At 40.5% G+C, this 23,631-nt stretch overlaps 1 protein-coding gene and 1 long non-coding RNA gene across 4 annotated transcripts in view; one reads left to right on the top strand and one right to left on the bottom strand.

Moving 5' to 3' along the window:
* skap1 (src kinase associated phosphoprotein 1) overlaps positions 1–17,550 on the bottom strand; it is a 39,251-nt gene extending 21,701 nt beyond the window's left edge. The window contains 6 exon segments of the mRNA XM_025909997.1: positions 11,298–11,414; positions 11,547–11,572; positions 12,118–12,223; positions 14,904–14,956; positions 15,068–15,257; positions 17,432–17,550. Coding sequence (XP_025765782.1) covers positions 11,298–11,414; positions 11,547–11,572; positions 12,118–12,223; positions 14,904–14,943 — 289 coding nt within the window. The 5' untranslated portion in view covers positions 14,944–14,956; positions 15,068–15,257; positions 17,432–17,550.
* LOC109203175 (uncharacterized) lies at positions 16,610–23,563 on the top strand. 3 transcript variants are annotated; one of them, XR_003221449.1, is made up of 4 exons: positions 17,525–17,626; positions 18,126–18,198; positions 18,604–18,698; positions 22,648–23,563. It is a non-coding gene; the product is annotated as an uncharacterized LOC109203175 (long non-coding RNA). The 3 variants fall into 3 exon arrangements; XR_003221451.1 differs by lacking the exons at positions 17,525–17,626; positions 18,126–18,198 and adding an exon at positions 16,610–16,670; XR_003221450.1 differs by lacking the exon at positions 18,126–18,198 and having other exon boundaries at positions 17,517–17,626.
* Positions 23,564–23,631: the final 68 nt, after the last annotated feature.

Below are 23,631 nucleotides of genomic sequence, written 5' to 3'. Positions count from 1 at the left end.
ATTTCTTGACTGTAGATTAAACCCTATGACGTATAACATTAAAAGACAGTATTAAAAACGACCAATAAAATCAGGTGGTGTTTTAGCTTTAAATGTGTCCATTAATGAATAATTGTTTGATCGCTAGCTTGTTTGTTTTAAATCCTTTACATCAATCTGTCTGCAACTAACAAACATTGTCAATACTGATTCATTTGTTGATTATTTGTAGATTTTGCATTAATGCTTTGGGTAATATAAAAAAGCTTCTTACGCTGTCCAAAGATGTAATTTTTGGTTTTTTAACTGAGCAATAAAACCAGGTGGTGTTTCCACTTTAAACATGGCAATTATTTATTAATCTTAAAGCAGCTCGTTTGTTTCTTTAATCCTAACGTTAACCTGCCTGAAACTGACAAATATTGTCAATATTGATTCATTTCTGGTCTACATAATGTCATAAAATACTAAAAATATTTCTTATACAGTCCAGCTTTTCTGCTATAAACAACAAATTAATTTATTAATCAATTTCCAGTCACTGGCTCGTTTTTTTCTTTAAATACTGAACATCAGCCTGTCTGCAACTAATAAATATTGCCATTTATGATTAATTTGGTGATTATTTCTTAACTATAGATTTTCAGACTATAAAATGTTGTAAAACAGGGCAAAATACTTCTTATGTTCTTGAAAAATAACAGTTTTGATATTATAACTTAGTGGTAAAAACCAAATGGTGTTTCAATTCTTACATTTGCTCACTGACTTGTTTGTTTTTCGTCGTAAAAAGATTCTCATACTGTTCTGAATTTCAGTTTCCATACCATTATCATTATTATTATAATTATTATTTACCTCAGACAAGACAGTTAATAAAACAAATATCTGATTACTGACTTGCTTCTTTCCTTTAATCTAATTAACCTGCCTATAACTAAAAAAATATTGATTCACTACTACCGACTCATTTGTTGACTGTTTCTTGCTTGTCGGTTATTACCCTATAAAAAAAGTCATAAAAGAGTGAAAAACGTGTTTTATATTGTATAACAATTATAAAATAATGGGTTTTGCTATTATAAATGGCCAATAAAACCAAGTGACATTTCTGCTTTAAATTGAACAGTTAATTAATTAAAATCTGCTCATTGGTTACTGATCATTTCTTTTTGTTTGTAAAATGTATTTCATTACACAAAAATATTCAATTTTGTTACATATTTTTTATAACTGTGTGTATTTTTCTTTTTCATGCCTCAATGCGAGCTCTTTTACTGGTTTCTGCAAATTCATCTACTTGTATTACAATTAAGAATTGGGCATCTGCTTTTAATCCTTAACATCAGCTTCCCTCCACACTAGACTTTTGCTCAAATCTGGTCATTTTTACACCACCCTGATGTGATTTAATACATCTCATCCCTCACAACAAAATAACAGGAGGTACAGAGACAAAAACCTGCCTGAAAATCCCAGAGTTTACTTGTTATTTTGGGGTAAAACATCTGTCAACATTATTATTGGGATTAATACATATCTGTGCAGTGGTGACCCACCTAGAAGCACAGGTGTAAAATAAGGGCAGAAAGTTGTCATATGTTTCCCTTCTCCTCCGCTCAGTCCTTGAGCAAGAGGTGCTTTCACAGCGCCTTACGATGCAAGAGGTATTGCAGTGAATGCAGCATCAGGGGGGCAGGACCTGACCCCCGGGTGAACTCTGCTGATGAGGTGAAACAGAAGGCAGAGAGAGGCTCCCCGGCCCTGAGGGGGCTGCGGGGAGGAATGCTGCTGATTCCACAGACGAAAGGGAACGAGACCGCAACCTCTTCGATACCGTCCTTGATTAGGAAAAAGGATTCACTCGGTGCACCTTCACCCGCCTGGCGCTCAATCTGCGCACACGCCAGGCTAAATTGATACATTTTTCCTCATTACAGTAGGAGGCCTTTGCAGTACATCCCTCCAGCGAGCCGGCCGTCAGAAGGGAGGAGAGAAACTGAGAGGCACTGAGGTTAAGGGCACAGTGTCTTCCCTGCCCTCCTTCCCTCCCCCTGATTTGATTAGGACTTCAGTCATCGATACATAAACCATGTTTAGAACCTCCTAATGCATGTGTTTGAACCAAAGAAAACACACAGTGCATTATATCACAGCTGTATCACCGTCTAATAATACTTAAAAGGATCAGAAATGTATGCAGGAGTGATTAAGGTTTTCTTTTTTTATATGAGTCAGGTCCGAATAAAAAATCTGACTCGAGATCTGAGCGACAGAACAGAATAAAAACTTTTCTGCAAATATTTAATTGCACTTCTTGACTGATTTCGATTCAGGACATTCGCTTAGGCTGCATCTGCAGAGAGTTATCTACTGTTTCTGTTTTTCTGTAACTGAGAACAAAAAAATATATATTTATGTGCCCGTACGCGGGAATAGATGTTAAGTCATTCTTGGTTTTGCTCCACTCCTACATTCAAACATCACGGGCCGGCCACTGTAAAGACACTAAGGGGCTAAATTTACTATGTGACATCGGCTTCCCCCTGGGCAGCCATAAGCAGCGTCTACAGCGACCCTGAATTTCCCTTTTCTAGATTTACTACCACTATTCAAATGCTTAACTGCAGATACAATGATCCTCTAATCGCTGGGGATGGTTTTCAGCTGCTTCGCTGACAGAGACCAAAAAAAAAAAAGAAAAAGAAAGAAACAGTCGTAAGAATATAAATACCAACAATGGAGGAGTTCGGGCCCACAGAGGAGCCTGCGTCTCTGCGATAAAAATGGGATACAGCGCAATCAACGGCAGAGCCTGGAGGGAAAAACACTCACAAAAAAATCAGCACACTTGCCCTCTGAATGTACAGTTATTGCACCTTTAAAATGCTCCTGTGATCGCCGCTTAAATGCTTTAAATGTAATTTTAAAGAAAGGACCACGATTTTAGAGCAATATCTCACACCAATTACCATTTTATATAACGCACTCCTATTTATAGCCACTGCTGTTAAACACCATGTCAATAAATAAAGTTATATTTTACGATTTTCAATCATAAATCACCGGCAAATCCAGCTGGCAACAGGTGTGACGGAAAAAGGATTCTGTGGAGGAAAATAAGGCCGAACGCTCGTTAAAAAACATCTTAATTAAATTTGATTCGGTGACTTATAATTAAAATAAAAATGTTATTTGGTTTAAATTATTTTAGAGGACCAAATTATTGATTGTTCTAGCTCATGTGGATTCATTTAAATCAAAACAACTGTTCACATTAATTAATAATGAAATTAATACTACTATTTATTAATAATGAGCAGGTTTTTCAAACAAAAACTTTTTTTTAGTTTGATTTATCCTTTAAATTTTGTTGATGACAAGCAAAACTTAACTCTGATATATTAATTATGTTTTAGGGTTTCAGTAATTTAGTTTTTCATAAAGAAGAATGACCCATAAATAAAGATTTCTTTTGAAGGATTTTGGCACTTTTTAAGTATTTAAAAAAATGTTTTGCTGAAGAAAACAGCAAATAATAACAAATATATAAAACAAATAATTAAAGTATCATGGCAGCAGCTAAATGATTCAAATTTATTTAAAACATTAAAAGCTTCTTAAAAACAAAGCCAAGTAATTATATAACTATCAACTAGATTTCTTTCTTTTTAAATCATTTACAAACTTTTTAAAACTTCTTTTTTGCTCTTATCTTTTTGGATTTCTTTATAATATTGTAATATTAAGTAAATAAACCAAAAAAGGAAAGAAAAAGACCAAAAAAGGAAATAAAAAGCTGAAACCACGTCAGTCGAGCTTCATTCGCAGGGAAACGGTAAATCAGCCTCCATGACAGTAACTGCCGCGGAAGTCATTTAAAACTAATTTTTTTGACAATATACAAATGAACTCATAAAAAAATAATATAATATAAAACAGTAAGGATGATCATTATTCAGCGAATGTTTTTGCAGTATTGGTCAAGTTTTAAAATAATGTTTGCCCTCAGTTTTTAACTATTTTTCCAAGCGACAACCAAAATTACACTCAGCATATTAAATTACGCAAAACAGCCTAAAACCGTAAAAATTTATGTTTATTTTACATTTCATAAAAAAGTTTTTATTTTAACTGTGATTAGTACTGGAGGGAATTTATATTTTAAAGTTAACCATTTCTATTCGACTCCTGATTTCTTTCAGATGAGCCAACTCACGGGAAAGGCTGCTGTAACTCAGAGGTGAAAAATTACCATTGTAGATAAGCGATCTTAAAACAGCATACAAGCCCACAGCAGCCCTGTCCCACTTGGCACACGCTCAGAGCGGTGACTTCTCCCAGCCGTGTGGAGAGCTCGGAGTAAAGAGGGATGCATCCTCGACATGCTCGGATAACTCCACAAGGGCAAGTTAATGACCTTAAAGTGCTACATTACAGCAACAATTAAACACAAGGATCCCAGAGGCATCGGGAGCCGCCGTGTCACTGTCTGTGTACAGGCCAACACATCTCTCCCATCCCCATTTATTTCCCTAAGAAATCAGCGGGGCCACCTGGGCTTGGCATTGAAACTTCATTCATCTCCAGAAATGGATTCCAGTGGAGGGCAAAATCAAATTCTCATTTGCAAGGAAGGGGGAGAAAGAGAGGGAGTGAATGCAGGAGGTACCTGGGAACGCTAACCTCTGGGTGAACCCGCCGCATCTGATAGTTTTGCTATTTGTCTGTGACATTGACAGCTCTGGGGGAGATTAGGAGCCACCCTGCCCCGGCTTCCCACTTTGCATTCTGCCTATGCGCCTCTTTACAGATGGACTGCTGCACATTTACCTTCGCCTGTTTTCCCTAGGTTTCAGCACGGCGCCGCCGCACTAGAGGCAACGGAGGGATGTAATTATATGCCGTGCGACAATAAAACAAAGCAAATGAGAGGAGAGCTGCATCACGGGGCTTTCAAACCAGGAGGATGCAGAAAACTACACCGTGCGGCTTTTGGTGGTGGTGGTGGGTGTGGGTGGGTGGGGGTGAAGCCGGAGATGAGAGTGATGGATGCCCTTCGGTTAAATACGTCCAAATCCCCCCTTCAAGCCGCTCTCTTCTTGCCAGGCAGCGTGAGTGAGTGTGTGAGAGAGAGTGTACAAGATTAATAGTGTAAACAGCGAGGGAGAGAGGGAAAGAAAGGCAGCCAGGAGAGAGGGAGAAAGAAAAGACTATCAGCATCTGCAGCAGCACAGTAGCCCTCGGGGAATAGCGTGAACTTTTGAACCCTGATGGCGAGCAGTCGCAGCGATGCACAGAGCCTGCGCCTGCCTCGTAATGTGTGTGTGAGTGTGTGTGTGCTTCTAGAAAAGCACACAGACACCAACTGAAGAAGGAGAGGAAAAGAGAGTGACGGAGAACGAGGAGGAAGAGGGGAGGGTCATTAACATATTCCTCGCTTCCTCGCAAACGAGCAGCCGCTACCCAAATGTCACAAAATCCATACGCCGATGAACGTGGTGAGAAATGAATCTCCGGGAGGATATTCTGACGGACAGACACGGCGTGCGGCTACATCCGAAGAAACTCGGTGTGCTCTGAGACGGCGTGGGCGATTATTCACACGCACAGACGGGTCACGGGTTGGCCAAGCAAAGAGGCCAAAGGTCAAAAGTTCAGTGAGTGGGCAGACGGGCCGACAAACCTGCAAGCAGGTCACGTATGCAGACCCGAAATACTTTCCAGGTGGATTTAAAAGAAAGAAGAGAAACTGCTATGAAGCAGCTCAGCAGCCATATTTCAACATTTACCCACAAACCTCCTCCTTCCCTGTGACTTCATTTCGAACACAGACAAGGGCCAGTTGGCACATTAAACATTGCTGATTAACCCCCTAATGGGGCATCAATCCGTCAGCAGGCATCGCTTTTCTTCTACCTCACAAGCCAAGGGACGGAGCAGGGCATGCTGCACCCTCCTCAAACACACTGCACATTACACAGCTTTTTCCAGCTTCGGCCAAACTGACAGAATTCAGATTTAATATTCTATTTACTGGCACCGTGTAATAATGTTGTTACTGTGCACTTGGCTCCTCGTATTCAAATGAGAAATAGGCGACAGCAGCGAGACATAACTTCAAATTGGTTATCCTACCGCATTCTTGTGCCAGTAATTGGTTTAGGAAATTGGGCCAGCGCAGCGATCGCTAACACGAGTCACCTTCCTTCATTCTTAACACTGGCCATAAGAGCACACCTGCGTTTGCAGCCAAAACTATCAGTTCATTAATCAATTTATCGACTGAAAACAGAAGCTCCTCTTGTTCCAGCTTTCCCATTTCAAGGATATGTTGCTTTTCTTCGTCTAACATGACTGTAGACCTGAAAACTTTAGCTGCCTGATCAAAAAAAAGCTAATTCCCTCCTATTTTTTTTCTTTAGAAAACAAGCTGCAGCCCTTCCTGCCTACATTTCAGATTAAATAATCTTAAAATTTAAAATGTTTATTGCCACACCTGAGATAATGCAGGCTGTACAGCACATGATACTAGAATCATCACAATCACAAAGAAGACAAGGGATACGTATCAAAAGCGCCATCTTTTTCCTGCACGCCTCCTGAAACAAAGCTCTTTCTGCAGTGCTCTGTCATCGCAGCAGCTTCCCAGCAAACATCCCCGAGCGCCCAGCGGTGCTCCCCAATCAAAGAAAAACAAACAGGCGATTTCGACTTCGTAAACTTGACCTGCAAACAGCATGACAGGGCTAAAAGCCCCACATCACACACCGTCTCCTGGGGTCTAAGTGAGTGTGTTAAAGAGATTTTTGCACGCCAGAGGGGGAAATTTTGTGCCTATATTTGTTTATGTATGCATAATGTGCTGGAATGGTGTTTGAGCCTCAAACAGCATCGGGAGAGAGAGAGAGAGAGAAGGGTGGAGGGTGCTGAAGCGGGCAGACGTAGATGGGGTGAGGCTGCAGGCGCGGTCAGGTCACCGGTGCGGTCGGCGGGTGAAACTCAGTTCACATTACCATGCAGACAACCCGGGCTAACAATGGAGGCTCCATCTGTTCCTGTCAGCGATTACAAATCTGGTGTCACCCAGTCCGCTGAAGACAACAGGCCACCGCATCTAATCAAACGGCACAGGCTCCTCCTGCGTGTAGAAGCAGCCATCGACTTCACACTCACTCACTCTCTGGTTAGGGAACACAGAGCAGCGAAGGCAGGCAGTCGATTACCACGGATAATACATCCTCCAAGTCACAAAGTCTCCATTGTGTACAGTAGGATTTAAAAAAAAAAAAAAAAAAAGAACGACACAATTAAACTCAAGAGAGAAGACTCAATTTTCTACCTTCCCTTCTCCTTATCGCTACTCTCTGAATCCAACAAAATTATCATTAATTTTCGATTCCTCTGAATGAAAAGAAAGTTCGAATATCATGGTTAACTGTTCCTCCTAAAATGTGGCTGATTTCATTAAGCGCCGGGGCCATTATTTCCCACAAACACTCCCTCTTCCCTCTTGAAACAGACCGCCCGGCAGAGAAGTGTGAACCATTTCTTTCAGCTGGCAGTGAACAGAGAATGAACTATGAACTCCGCATGCCCTTTTACTGAGGACACAGGCCATTCACTATGCTAACATGGTCGCCGTCCCCCAGCAATAAAAGACAGAGCGCTGCAAGGTGGACATTTGTCTTACAAAGTCAAATGTTATGATTATCGATCTGACAGTACAATGTGTGTGCGTTTTTTGGTTTTTTTAAATCAAAGCAAAATACAAACAGGGGATTAAAAAACTGATTACGGCGATTCGGGATAATTGGCTTCTTCTCACATTCAACACAGACAATGGCGTGACTGCGTTTTCGAGCTTTAACAACTATCGCTTTCTGCAGCAACAGACGGCGCCGTTTGTAGTTTGGTGTGTTACAATTATAGCCTTAAGGGAAAATTTTTTTAAGCATTTCATACTTTGATTTTGTTTGTTTCCCACAAAGCAAATGTCCTCTTGTTTATTGTAAAATGAACAATTTCAAAAAATGAATTATCGCGGTCTTATTGTCGGCTATCTTCGCACCATCTGCCGTGATTTGTTTTCTCTATTTTTCCAAAGTTGCCCAGTAAAGGCGACGGTTACTCTTCTGTGAGCAGAAGAGCTCATTAAGCCGTTTCCAAATAAATAAACGGGGGGATTTGTGCTCGACTTCATCCAGCTGGCATTAAATACCGGTATCGCCAAAATGACTGGAAATATTCCTGTTTCTCGACTGGGAATTTCCACATGCGTCCCTGCTTTATCTCAAGAAAGACGCTAAAACAGCAGCGGAGATGGGCACCTGAGGCAGCAGAGGCAATAATGCCCACCTGCGGCATGTCATGTCAAGGGCTATTAGCTGGCACATAGCGTCAGAAATACAAAAACTCTGAATGGGAGGGAGGCGAATCAGAGAAGGGAAGATAGAAAGAAAGATTGATACAGGGAGAGAGGGATGGAACACTCATGGCCCCTCAGGTACAGTGTTGTATTTCAAACCCGGTTGTGGAAGAATAGAGGGGCTCAGCTTCTATCAATCACTGCATTAGCCTGCAGCTACAAAGCCTCCTCTCTGTGTGGGCAGCCTCAACACCTCCCACAGTACACACGTGCAAGGATCGGGAGCTGAGCTGTGGAGCCGCCACTGGAGGGAGCTCTAGGTCACCATTCAGGCTTTTGTGAGCCACCACAGCCCCCCACCCCCAAGCCGTTTTTTTGCACCAGCATCAGGATGGCCTTACCTGCACACTACCAAGGGAGGAAGAGCAGAGGAAGGAGGAGCTAAAGGAGCCTGGCAGAGAGGTAGGACACCAGCAAGAAGGAAAATTTTACACGTGGTCTATTCTGTTCTAATTAAAAAGGCCAAGCGCCAAAATAGAGAAACCTACGCATCCTGTGGTGAGGTGTAGGTGTGTCAGTGAGGATGGCGGGGGATAGTGTCTTAAAATTGCGTTGTTTCCTGTCACAGTTATTATTAAATCATCTTTAAGATTTCACCGTAGCTGTAAGAACGTAGCTTCGGTCTGTTTGTAGGCTGCAAAGCATTTAAACCATCTTTTTTCAAGTACAGTGTGAAAAAGAGCTACAGCTAGTGATTAAACGTCCACGTGATCCGACATAACAAGTACTGTGTTTAAGTGCAACAAGGCATCAGACATGAGAATGAGAGCCTTATAACTATAAACATCATGAAGTGCTGCTCTCTTCCATCTGCTAAATACTGTATATACTGTATTTGTCACTCAGGGTACCAAAATAACAATGGCAGGATAAAGGTGCTCTTAAAGCACTGTTACACACATAAAGTGGTATCATCTGTGTAAACACTACATTTCAGGGGTTTAGCGCGCAGAACTCCAGGCACTATTCATAAGCAATCTCCGTGGGCCATCCGTATCTCTCGTGCATATTTTTTAAATAAACAATTGAGCTGACGGCTATTTACAACAATGTCTAGTGGTCATTAGGCTAGCCTGTAATGAACTGTCCATATGATGCATTCATGCATAGTTTAAAACTCCACACATTTCTCCATACTTTAGTCTACGATTACTTTATGGTTAAATGAGTTTTGCTTTCGGAGGTCAAACCAGATCTTCAAGGCACACCATAATAATTGTAAGTAATGTAATTATCTTGATAATTGTAAAATTTTAATTAATAGTTCAAACCCATTGATGTTTATATAACTGTAACACTGAAACTGCAGCACCTTGTGGTTGAGCAAGCTTAATAATGGTGTGTTGAAATGAATAAGAATAAATTAGATTTATGATATGTGCAATGAAATGACATAACAGCTATTTTCTGTTACCATTTTTTTAAATGATTAAACACGAAAGTTAGAGATACGGCAGTTTAATGGTGGCTGATATAAACTGGGTGATTTAATAATACATGAAAATGTTTCTGAGAGTGTACACAGGTATGTTGGTGTGCTGCCTGATGGTGTGCTTCATTAGAACTGGCAAAGGCTGAATAAACGACCCCATCGCTACACAAGTAAAGTTTGTCAAATCAAGAGGCATTATCATTGTGATATAAATTATATTTCATCAGCCTGAAACCAACAGGCTTGTACAAAAATGCCCTGCTCACCCCATGGCATACCGCCATGAGAACCATTGGTGCAACATACAATAAAGGATAATGCTGCCTGATGTCAGTGCTGCTAAGCTTTCATTTGGAGATGCACCTGCTGCTGCTTTTCTGGCCGTTTCTGAAATTAAGGGCCATCCGTTTCATGGTTTTAACTTGTGCTCGGTCTAACACAGGCTCGCTGTCTTTACCACCTGCTGTTAGCTAAACCCTTCCTAACCTGGAAGTCGTGCAGCTCACTTTTCTTTTGAAAGAAATTTATTAACAACAGACTTTCCTCAGTTTGCTCCCTCTCCTTTCTTCCTTTTCTTTTTTGACGCTTTCTTGAGGAAAGACATGATTCAAGGTGCACATTTGCATTGGCCACATGAAATAAATTAGCTGCGCTGAAAAAGCGAGTCTGAGCAAACTAAACAATTCTACATCGTTTGTAAAGTGAAAGGTAGAAGTGGCAGCAGCCTCAGCAATATTTTTGTAACCAAAGCCACTCGACTGATTCATTCATGCAACAATTACATAGACACACAAAAACAAACTTCTCATTTCAGGCTTGCTATGACTACTCCCAATAGTCCAAATTTCCCCCGAATACCTGTCACAGATTTGGGTGGAAGATATGATAATGTCAATGTTTATGCTAAATATGGTCAGTAGAAGAGGTCGAAGAATGAATTCTGTGGAACGCCTGCACTCATGACAAAGAAGGGCACAACACAGTGACAACTCCTCTTTACCTTTTGTTTAAAGCAACTTATAGCCTTTTAGCAGAAACACAAATAGTCACATCTATGCTCAGGGTGAAATGTAATACTTTGGTGGTTGTTAAAACGCAGACAAAACACCCTCTGTGAAGGTGTTATGTCTTTATACTATGATCTGTGACCTGTAATGTACACATAAAAAGAGTAGAAAATTAAGGGAAATGCAAAATATAAACATTTTGCATTTTTATTGTTTCTTGAAGAAAACAAAAATAACATATTATTATTCAGTGACTTTACTGGTCAGGTCTAGTTTAGATGAACTTGGGCTGTATGTGGCCCATAAACTAAAGTGAACAGTTTTTTGTTGTTGTTTTGTTTTCTTCTTGCCGTGCACAGAGAAACACACACATCTCTCACAAATTTCTGCAGTGCACCTACAATAGCCCACACAAAGGAGGAACCAGCCATCAGGACTGCTGTTAACTTACAGTCACCCACTCCATCTTCCTGGTAGTCAGACACTACTGAGGCGTCGTCTGAAGGGGCCGAGCGACCCAGGCTGGAACTGCGGTTGTCATCGGAGCCTTCATCTTCCCTTAAATCCACTGGTGGTAGTGATAGAGTGAAACAGAGAGATAAAGGAAATGTCACTAAGAGAGACAATTAACAAAAGACTTTATGGCCTCATCTTTAAAAACTACACAGTATGTGATGGAGATTAAGAGATTGTTACTTACATCTTATAGGAAACTCCTCAGGGTTTCTGCAAAACCAAAACAGGTACAAATCATTTTGCAGTGACTTGCAAAGGTTTCTGTGCTTTCATTTTCAGACAGCGTCGCTCCAACATTACTTCTGAAATTCAGTAATTGTTTCTTAGGCAGAAGACCACAAAACCACAAGGATTCTATAGCAGAGCTTGTGTCTCTTATCATGCAGTGCAGGCAGTACTGACTTCCGGAGTAAGCTGTCACCAGTACTTCATACAAGAGGTTCACTATTTTGGGCTCATGCTCAAGAATTAAATCACATTTAATTGTCTCAATCAAGAAAAGTTTATTGCACGAGATCTTTAAAAGCTGTTTTAACAATAAGAGCAAGAATGAAGTCTCGAAGGTGACACCATTAGACTTAATCAGCTCCTTCAAATGTAATCATGCAAACTGTGTTTAAAGCAATTACAGCAACAATTAAGGGTTTTGTGTGGCATTATCAGCTAAAATTAGATAACGGTGTCTTTGAAATTACTTTTAAAAGTAGGTTTCTGGGCCTCAGATTTAGAGCTTCTTCGAAAGGATAAAATCATACCTTGAATGGACGACCCTGAAGTTATTCAGCAGGACCTGTCGTGTCTCTTCTGCAGATTCACTCAGGTTCTCACCATGAAGAATCTCTGTCACAAACAGCTCGCAGTCTGAGGGCAGCAAACCATTTATGTTAAATTAAAGCAACCTTGGCATTGTGCATTTCCTGTATTGTTCTTTAGTCCTCTGTTATGCATGTTGTATAGAACAGAAACTACAGATGTAAATTTGCAGTTTTGCTTCAATCTGACATGTTTACATACTATATTTTTTATCCTTGTGCTAATTAGCATGCACTGTCCCTGTTAAATAACCACGAACATAAAAAATAAAAAAAATTAATTAAGCACTGAGGGTTACGAGTGACTAAAGGGTCGCGATCATGAAGCGTTTACACAGAATAATGCTCTGATGTTTCTATGGTGATGATGAAATTCTGTGTCTTTTCAGATTTTTCTCTATTAAGAAGAAGAACACAACAACTTGAACACCTGTGCACTACAATGCACTCAAACAAAGCAAACCCTGCAGTCTGTGTTAGCGTACCTCCATGATTCTCGAAGTGCGGCCTGCACAACAGAGGCGACCCTCGGGAGCATTTTACGTGGCCCCGGAGCGTAACAAAAAAAAAAAGGAACGCAACAGTTCATGGCATACTGTGATATAACAGCGCAAAATGAAACCGAGGGAGCATTTCTCTGCAATTTCAACACTTTTATTGTAGCCATGATGGCAGATTAAACCTTCCTAACTTTGACAAATACAGCTGGTGTTAAGAAATGCCAAGAGCCATCTCGCATGCGGTTAAACAACAATAAACCAGCACAAAAATGATAATTACCAGCATAAACCACCATCTGATGAACAGACACATTATAAACAATAACTGAAAGTGTTTAATGTGGGAGCCTCAATTACGCTAGCTCCCCAAACTGGCACCCAGACAATAAACTTTAAGAATACTTTCTATCTGGTACTTTCATATCTTTGTTCCTAGTTTATCACTCACACGTCTCGCATCAAGTTTTCTCTTTTATAAAATATTGCTTTACATTTCACAGTCCTCTCTCTGTGCTGAGCTCATGAAGATGGTTGACACATTAAAGGAAAAACCACCACGTGCTGACAGCTTCAGTATGCCTTAAATCTCCACTTTTTAGGAACGCTAAAGGAGGACTGAGCATAGCTCTTTCAAAAAGTCTTTCATCCACTGGTGTTTTAATGGAGGAGAATGCAAACACTGTAACACCAGTCCAAAATCTCACAGGTGTGAGATGGTTGAAATATCATTACTGCAAAGACCACAGCATATGACTCACATCCTTATCAAACCATCCGGTGAGCCTTTAATAACTTCTGATACTGGTAGAGACCACTCCCATCACAATGCAAATCATCACCCAGGAAAAACTTTGCAGTGGTTTTGCTGCGGAAACTCCACATGGAGATTTTTGAGGAACTAAAAAACTATTGACCTGTTAAGTCTGATGTCATTAGCCATTTTCAGGTCCAAATAATTCTTCAGTTCCCCAACTCAAACAAACAGGGAGAAACCACTGAGAGTTTAAACATTGAACTTAATATAAATGATCACTCGGGGTGTTCACACAGGCTTAAAATGCAGACATCCATGAACAAAAGGATTTCCGAGGTTGGCTAAGTTAGCTGGCTAATAGAAAACTAAATATCACTTTGTGAAGTTGGGCTAGCTGACATATGATCCACTACTTGTTGGCTAGCTCAGAGCTATGGTTAGGATAACACAAAGCAGAATTAAGATGTAGACTGAGCATTAAATTTTTCTCAATTAAAGTTGTGGGTCCCTGAAAGCCAGAAACAAACGCCATCACATCGCAGGAAGAACACCCCTAAAATGGATAACATTTCAGCCAGAAGAACGTCTGAGATGATACATCAGTAACACAAGGTTAGTAATTAATATGTCGCTATGGTTTGGATTATTTGGATTACTCATGTAATGCCTGAGAAACTCACTTAACAACTTGTCCAAATCTAGAAATACATTTAGGTTTCTATACATTTTCAATGTTAGGTAATGTGGTAATGTTGATCTCACCTCAATAGGTAACCAACCATCCACAAGGTCAGAGTTGACACTCTGACTGCCTGCTTCTGGCCCCCAGGTTGCATATTTAACAGCAATACTCTAAACAAGACGTGACTCAAACCAAGCCAGCAAAACAATACCACGAGATGCCATCTCTGTCTGGGTCAAGAGTTTAGATATTTCCTTCAACTAGTCACCTGCACCTCAATACTTTATGCTTTCCTTCTACTTTGTTGAAAAATAAAAAGCTACTCTTCCTGTGTCTTGACCTCTAAAATAAAAAAAGGGCAAACACGTAAGGCTATCATATCCCGCTAAAGTAAACTACAAACTTGATTTGATGAGATGGAAACATTACAGAGAAATGTAACACCAATCTTTATGATAATGAAGGCCAGAACAGGTCGGTCAACCTCAATTATCTGATTCAATTTCATTATGCACCCACTCATATTCTACAGAAATGTTCTGGCCCATGCAAATGTTCTTCCAAAAGCCTGTTGGCTGGCTTAGCAGTGCATGCAAATGGAGTAAATGTCACGGCAGCAGTGAAGATCTATGAAAATTGTTAAGATACAGTGTTAAAAGTTCTCTTTAACACTGTGTGCTCAACAGGTGGGAGCTCAACTCTAAAGAGTGCCTACTTAAACTGACTTTAAAGTTAAACCTGTCTATGAGGAAAGAAAGATCTGTTAAATGTAAAAAAAAAAAAAAGGTATTACCATACAGAAGCCTCGTGAAGTCGTCCACATTTGTCCCCATCCCTTTGGTTCACCTATCCAAAAAATAAAACTTCGATTTGATGATTTATCAGACTTATTCAGCTCCTTTAGGCTTTGGGTTTTACTCCACAATGTAGCCTACGTAGCTCCAGTCTCTAACGTACCGTTACAGCTCAATTACACTTAAAAAGGAACCCGGCACAGATACACTGCAGATCAACTCACCACCTGTGGCCTTTTGCACTGAAACTTCCGTGCATGCATCAACATTTGCACAAAACGGGGAGGAGCAGGTGCACAAATGACAACTTCCTCTGCATTCTGGTTTCTCAGCTGAGAGCAAAGAAGCTCTGCCTGACAGTGAGACAAAAAAAAACCCACCGCTGTCTGGCTTATATGGCTCAGTAGGTCATGTACATGAGCTGCTGCCTGCCGGTGTTATTACAAAACTGCATGTGGTAAATGCACAACCACGTCTAGACAAGCAAACTAGAAACGAATGCAAAGTTATTCCACATAAAAATCAACAAATCTGGAAAAGGTTCCCACCTGACCCTCAGAATAAGCATTTATTTTTCAGACTCTAGCACAGGACCATCATGGACCACATACAGCCCAGTTTGATCTTAAGAGGGCCAGGCTAGCAAAACTCTTTTTTCTGAAGACATTTAACCACGCAGTTCAAATAAAAGAGAATGTTTGTGTTAATTCATAGAAAAAAAAAACATTTTCCATGGATCATTTGTAAATAAAGAAATTGCTCAAGTAGAGAGGGTCACTTAATTGTTTATCTGTTACTTAATTACTTTGTTGTAATATGAATGGCTACAGGTGAGGTCTTTATCAGTGGAAACAAATGAAAATACAGTTAAAATTCCAAAGCCCCCCAGTGGGCTAGACTGGAGTCTTTGCCCCAGGTCTTATGTTTGACACCCCTGCTCTAGCATATTTAATGAAACCATGTAAAACTTTACCTTCATATTACAAATATTTTTTGAATTACAGGCCCTCCTAGTGCATCTGGGTTACCAAAATCTGGCACTTTTTAATTTGCCTTATTTTTTCCAGCATTTCTGAGCCCTTACAATAAGTACATTAGATAGGCACTGTTCAGAGCTGAAAAACACATTTAAACTCTGCTAGAAACTACAACTTAACACATTTTTATGCCCACGCCAAGTCTCACAACCTGGTGCAAAATTTATTTATTTTTTCCTACACAAATTTTTTCTACATCAGATATATATCACAGTGTCAGCAGCAAAACCCCTCCATTTTAAGGCCGCTGACGTAAAGGAAACATTGGTAACCTAGATGTTTGATCCATTTTCTGATAATTCACTGGGAAAAACTTTAAATAGTGCATAAAAGTCGAATGTTGATAACCAGCTGATCAAAACCATTTAGTTTGTAATCCTTTTTAATCACATTTTGATAACATGCTCAATTTTCAGCCATGATTCCTTCTGCTATTTTTAACTGTGCTTATTAAATACAAATACTGTGAAGTCTAATATATCTCCATTGCATATTAGGGATAACCACTCTATTTGACATCACACAGAGCCAAGAGTAGAAAAACACTGTACTATTTTAAAAAAAAATGTGGTTAAATTTAAAAAAAAAAAAAAAAAACAGTTAAGAAAACTCAAAATATCAAGGTAACATGATTCAATAACTTGTGTTACACTGCTCTGCAACCTCTGCTGGCCTCTTTCACAGAGGCAGTGAAAGAGTTGTTGGCTCTTGTTGTCCACACCTGATAAGGTAAGAGTAAAGGCTACTTCCTGCCAGACCTGTTTGTGCTCTCAAGAATGCAATTATGCACTTTACTTACTTGGGTTATCTTGTAAATTAAAATAAAATTCACGTTTCTAAAAACTCTGGTGTCAGTCTTAATTTTATGTTGTGGCTTATAGGTATACAGGATTGTAATCGTGATATTTACAGCCCAGAGTATAGCTTGTGTGTACTTTAATCATGATAGGATTTACTGGTATTGACAGTAGCTCTGTAAACCGATTAATTTACCTTAAAAAAATATTTAGGAAAATTGATAATACACACATGAAAAATGTATCATGATATACCTCCACAGTAGCTAAGTTTAATTTAGCTAAATAAAGTCTGGTGACAGTGCCTAGCTAGATCTACGATCACTAAAAGTATATATGGGTTTGCTTTTTGATTAACTGTAGGAAGTATTTAGAAAACCTTGTTGTTGTTACGTCACCTTCACTGCACATCTTGCACAGCTGGAGTCACAGGCCAGAAAATAACCAGCAATTATATTAACTTTTAGATTAACAGTTGAACTAAAACTTAGCACCATTATTCTCATATTGAAAGCAGCTGCTGTTTTATTTGTCTAGCTATCCAAGCAAGTTTTATATTAGCCTAATTTAGCATGCTAGGCTAAATTAAGTTAGCCTAACTTAGCTACAATCGTTGATAGGCGTTTATTAGGAAATAAACGGTCCTTCAATGTTCATCTTCTATCATTTTTCCTGTTAAGGTTATATACTTACCAGTTAATGTGGAAATAAAGGTGGAAAGCTATTTTAAATGTCATTTTATTTGATAGCTATCTTTATGTGAGTCTTCTCCGTGGGTGCCACATTCAAGTACATATGTTTTCCGTTTTTGCTAATGAAGCTGGAAAAAGCTAATCCTGAACTTCCAATGATTTTATAAAAGCGTTTCAGAACTGTATTCTGATAAAGGTGAGCTACAATTCCACGACCTTTAACAGAAAGATATTTTTTTAAGTATTATTTTACTGACCGCTTTTTGTTTTTGTGCAAATGCTGAGTTCAAGTACACCCAGTCTTTCAATCTTTAAAATGGTAAATTTCATTTGTAGCAGGAGAGAGATTTTTCTCAGGATGTAATAACCTAATGGGGATGTCTAATGCTTTCCCTCTAGTAGATATTGTGTTCTGAACCTGTCTCTTTTTTAAAGATGAGAATATAAATATCAACAGGGATGTAGTTAACATATAGCTTTGATTTTGTTGCATTACTGAATCAGAATTTAACTGGTTAAACATTACCTTCAGCATAAATAGCGCATCTTGCCAAACTGGGTATCATAAATTCTCAGTTTCACTGCTTAAATATGACACTTTCATGGGTCTTTGGTTTTGGCTGAAAAACTAATTAGTATATTTATGACAACAAATGAATGCAGCTTCACTAAATTGGCCCCTCACTATCTGACAGGGCCTGGATGAATGGTTTAGATTGCCAGCAGAGGATGACCTGGATTGGACTGGGCTCAGCTGAAATGAGCAGAGTAGGCTGTGGTAGTAGCTATATTAGAAATAGAAATATTGGTGGTTGTTGCTATTGTGTTATTGATCCTCTATTACTGAAAGCGTGTGAGGAAAGTCATCAAATAAGCAAAGCTCAATCAGACACAGCTCACATTGACAGAAAACACGACGTATCAATCAAGCGATGTACAGCTGATGCTATATTTTAAACTATAGAGGTGATTTTTATTATTTCAGATCTTAAACTTGCATTTTTTTAACTCTTAATGCAGCATGTTGACTCTAATTTTAATAGCGATAATTGCAGCTGCGATGGTCTTGTTTTTATTTTTTTTTGACCACCAAACAATGCTTTCACATTTTCACATGTTTTCATGTTGAATGCTGTCTCATGATGGAGTCTTTCCTTGTCACTTCTCTACAAGAACCCGTGGGGTCAGGGTGAGTTGAATCCCATGTCAGGATTGTCCCCACACTGACCTGTGCCTGACTGGCCTTCCAGCAAAAAGCCCCTGTGAAGGTAAGAGGAACTGGGGGTCCCCTCCCCTGGAAAAGAGGTTCCCTCCCCTTGACAGCTCCACAGAGCCCCAGCCACCTGCCTGCTGGGTCAGCCCCATATGAAAAGGGAAGCCCTTTGTAATCCAACGGGGATTACACCACCCAACAATGCACCGCTGAAAGAGCGACAAAAGCCCTGTATCAAACGCCGCCGAGGGGGAGCAAGACTATGATCTCCCACTACTACCAACACTGACTCCTCTGCTGCCTCTCATCTCCCCAAGAGGCTCTCACCCCCTTCAGCATTTGCTGCCTCTGTCCTCCTTCTGCCCTCTCTCATCTCCGGGATCTGGCCTTTTATCAGCGCATTCCTTTTCATTTGCATTGCGGTGTGGGGAGGGACAGCAGGTCTCTCTGATCTGATAGAGCCAGAAGAGAGAGAGTCAGGAGGCTCCTCAGGGCATGGAGGGTGTGTGTTTGAGTGTGTGTGTGTGTGTATCCTGTCCTGCAAACACACAACATTGCATTCTCCAGATAGGCAGTCCAGAGGGGCAAATAAAGAGGCACCCACACCTGTCTGTCGAGCTCTGTTTGTCTTTAGTTTAGAAGAGGAAAAGGAAGTAGTTTAAAAAGAGAGCGACACTCACCTTCAAACAAATTGGCCACAAAAAAGTCACTCCTTCACCTTTCAAAATAGAAGATATCTCAAGATGGTGCACAAATTTAAATGTATTTATTTTTTTTAAAAAGGTGTTTGGCCTGATTCTTGGCGGTCTCTTGTAAATGTTTGTGTTGCTCAAGGAGATAAAAAAAGAGGTAGTTTACTCTTCGGATTTCCTCCGAATCATTGAATTCCCAACCCACCCATTGCTCAAACATATGTCAGTGCAGGGGGGGGCGAAGTTAAAAAAAAAGTGATGATAGATTGAGGACACGAAAGACAGAAGAGAGCAAATGTGCCGCGCTAAATCTACAACCTTCAGTCAGCCTCACATTGACTGACTCGGAGAGTTACCTCAGCTTGTGCTCCAATCAATATTAGCCCTGAGAGCATTGAATAGAAAATCATTCAAATTGTATTATGTTAGGATATATGAGCCGTTTCAAAATATTAATTCAGCATTATTTGAGGTGTCTGTTAACGACAGCAGTTACAGCTAGCAGTGCGTTGACTCGACTGAGTGATTGCACACCTCTATTACATGTGATGTATGAATGTGTGAGCGAGGGACCTATTTTTCATTACCAGGACTTTGTCCCTAGAGGCAGTTGTTAAAGAAGAATCCATGAATTACCCCTCTGGAACAACTGGCCCTTGTCATAAGCGGAGAGGAGAGGGAAAGTGAAGGGGGGAAAAGGGAAGCATAGCACTATTGATAGTGGTGGGATTGAGAGACTGGAAGGACGCCAGAAGAATGTGTCTGCCTTTGCTTGTGATCCGGCAACGCTGCCGCCTCTCCCTCTGTCCAGTTAATTGGAATACAAAGCAGAGCAGGGTCGATGAGAGAGCGGCGGTGAGGAGGAAGAGGAGGAGGAAGGTGGGGGGGGGGGGGGGGGGGGGTAAGCTGCTGTCTGTCTACAGCAACACTCAACCTTCACTGCTCGCTGGGAATTGACTGTGGAACCAGCAAGCGAGACCGACACACTGTCACTGGTAAAATGAACTGTCACCTTGCATTTCTCAGCCTCCTGGCAGCATCGAATTGGCCGCTTTGAACCATGTGACGCGACACTGATTGAGTTCTGGTTTCCCCCCTCCTGGGCTCTAAAGGAAAAGAGCTGGTTTAATTTCAAGTGTACAGGCTCTCCATGCAAAGTATCAGGCAGCGCTTCGTACCTGTGTCTTTACACCAAAGCTTTCTCTTCTTCCTCACCACCCCTCATTATTTCATCGTGCTGCTTCGTTACGCTGCCTCTCAGCTAGTCTTGTTTTTCTTACGGCATATAGTCATGGCGGTCTGACAGGCACACAGAGGAGGAAAACTATTAGGGGTAGCCATTTGGATCCTGGAGGCAATCCCGGGGAGTATTAAGACGTTAACCCTGGCCAAGTCACTTGTCTCTCTCAGTTACCATGCTGATGGAGTGGGGAAAGGATGCAGTCGCAGTGGGACCCGGGAGACGGGAGCTTCAGGTCGGCCAGCGCCTCCAGATCCAATCGAGCCTGACTCAGATGGGGGATGGTTGTCAAGAATCTCTCAGGCTTGGCTATAAAGAGCCTCAGTGCCAAAACAAAGGAAGAAGAGAGCGTGCCACTCATACCCAGGCAGCCCCTCTCCACAAACCTCCAAAAACTGTGAAAGAAATCATGAAAATCAAAAGAATTAGGGGTACAGCAGTACACTGGTACCAACCCATATCTGCTCAGATTGTAAGACGTTCAAAGGTAATCGTTTATCATAGTTTTGTTTCCCTCGTACAACAATGAGGGTATAAACACCAACAAAATTGTTTTAAAAAAGGGAAAAAAACTACTGAATTTCACAGACCAAACAACTAAAATGAATTTTGATAAGAATAAAAAAATATATATGCAAGTTTGGTTTTAATTTCTTTAAACACCTTTTTAAGAAGTGTTTAAAAGTCTGTTTTTCTCATCATTTAAACCCACTTATGTCTGCACATTAAGTGATGTCATAAAAGCATTTCACCTCGGTGTCCAGGAGACGTGCTTCATATCAGTGGTGAAACACTGTGTTAATAATGCACATATAACACTGCTAATAACTGCGTAATTATTATTTTTATCTGCTCTTTCTACAGTTATAGTTCCACCTCCGTAATGCTTTCATTCTCAATTGTTTGCCAAAAAATACAAAACACAGCCAATCTGTCAGATTGCATTGATGCTAAAGATACTGTGACAACACCATTAACTGATACAATCATGAAGTGAAACTTACATATGCAAACAATCTATTAAGCTGCAGATTTTTTTTGAATCAGTAAATTAATAAGTTTTAAGGAAGGATGAGCATAAGAGAGAAACTGCCCCCAAACAGTCCTCATAAACTACTGAGGAGGAGAGGCCCCTCTCAGAGCCGACAGGCAACCAAAAAGATGTTTTATGTGGAGAAAAAGGCTTTTTATAATTTCACATGTCTGCAGAGATGACATGAAATGTCTTATTTTGTGCAGCCAGCAGCACAAAACCTGAACAAATTCATTGTGCTGCCAGGCTGACAGAGAAAGTTAAGAAATTTTAAAACTGAAGATGTTTATATTTATTTCAAATAATAAATAAAAGAAGATTCAGTGCACAGAGCTGTTTCCCCTTAAGTTTCTGATTCCATACACCTATTTTTAGTTCATCCATTTCTTTGGTTAGACATTAATTTATGGTCTCGATCTTAATAAAGGTCAATAGCATTAAAAAAAAAAAAAACACAGGACAGAGATGGAAAATGAGTCCTTGTTTGAACTGTAATTTCTTAGGTTTGATAAATATTCTAAGAAGTTTTCAAGAAACTGAACAGAACCAAATTTCTTTCATCCATTTATTTTGATGTCTGTGTCTTACAGTACAAGAGAAAAATGGTGTTATCCCTCAAAGCTGTGTTTGATATCTTCCCTCTTTGGTATCTTTTGGATGACCAACCCCCGGTTATGCCATGAATACTGTATCTAGTTTTCCTTTGAAGCCCGGGGACCCTGCAGAGTGACATGCGACAGAGGAACTGGTAGAAAACCAAGGAAGTGAGCCTGGCAATAGACTTGTAAAAGAGCCTGCAACAACTGCGAGCAGCATGGGGTACAAACAGCGCTGGGTTGACCTCAAGCAAAGTGCAGGGAGGGGGGCGGGCGTGCCGGCTAAAGACATCTGAGGAAAGAAAAGGAGGCTTTTTTGCTGGAGCTATTAATAGTTTTCGACTATATTTGCGCCTGTAACAGTTTCTTCTTTGTGTTCCTTTTGTGTTCATTAACCATTCTGTGCTCCTCTCCTCTCGCTGTCCTACATTCCCCGGGAGAAGGCGAAGAGGGCTGAGCTGATCCGAAGGTGAAAAACATCCTCCTCCTCCTCCTTTCTCCTCTCCCCCAGCTGAACATCTGTCTCCGTGGTGTTGGCTGCAGCACTGAGTCTGACACCTCCAGATGGAGAGCCCGCTGGGAGCGCTGAGGTATTACCTACAGAGATGGCAGAGATCGCACCTCTGGAATGAAGTCCCACACTTGTTTTCCACACGGTCCCCCTTTTTTGTTGTTGAATCTGTCACTATTCACCTTATCGATTGTCGCCTTCCCAGTCCTTGGCCTTGCGACTCATCTGAAGAGCAGGCTGTTGGTTTGTAAAGAAATGCATGTCACCAAACCTCTCTGCTCCTTTTCTAATTTACAGTAATGGGCCGTATGGTATTTCAACTGTAACTTCTATTCGTAGGACTGTATCAATTTTTAATATAGTTGTGAGAGGACTGCATACTCATGCAGATATATTTCAAATGATTTCCATTTCCTTAAAACTTGCTTTTGAGCAGCCTCGGAGAGATTAAAGTTTGCACAATCTGGAGCACAACCTAAATGACCTACAACCTTATTAGTCTCAATATTAAAAGCAATACCTGCAAAGATCTGAGAGACTTAGAGCGCACTTCTCTGAGCCTCTCTGGTGTCTTGACAGATTGACTCTGCATTCATTTGTGCCTGAACTCTGTGTGAACCTCAGCTTTGGGGAAAGGGGCAGCAACAGGCCAGTGCTGTCGGGGCAGAAACTGTGTGCAAACCTAACACCCAGTGCAAATATTGAAACTGCTGCCCCTTCAACATCACAAGAACGTAGGCGGTCAGGTCCGGCGAGCCTTTGGCTAAAGGTGAAACCAGAGTAAGCACTGAGAGGTTAATTGGTTTCATCATTTTAAAAGAAAGATTGTTACATTTTATAAGATACAAATGAACTTCAGTGACAACCTGTGACAACGTGTGTCCCGGCAGAATTTGGGTAACAAATCGAGCCTGAG

Source organism: Oreochromis niloticus, linkage group LG8 (genome assembly GCF_001858045.2).
Source record: "Oreochromis niloticus isolate F11D_XX linkage group LG8, O_niloticus_UMD_NMBU, whole genome shotgun sequence".
Taxonomy (NCBI): Eukaryota; Metazoa; Chordata; class Actinopteri; order Cichliformes; family Cichlidae; genus Oreochromis; species Oreochromis niloticus.
The sequence above is the reverse complement of the archived record's forward strand: the minus strand, read 5'-3'. Positions and strand labels throughout refer to the sequence as shown.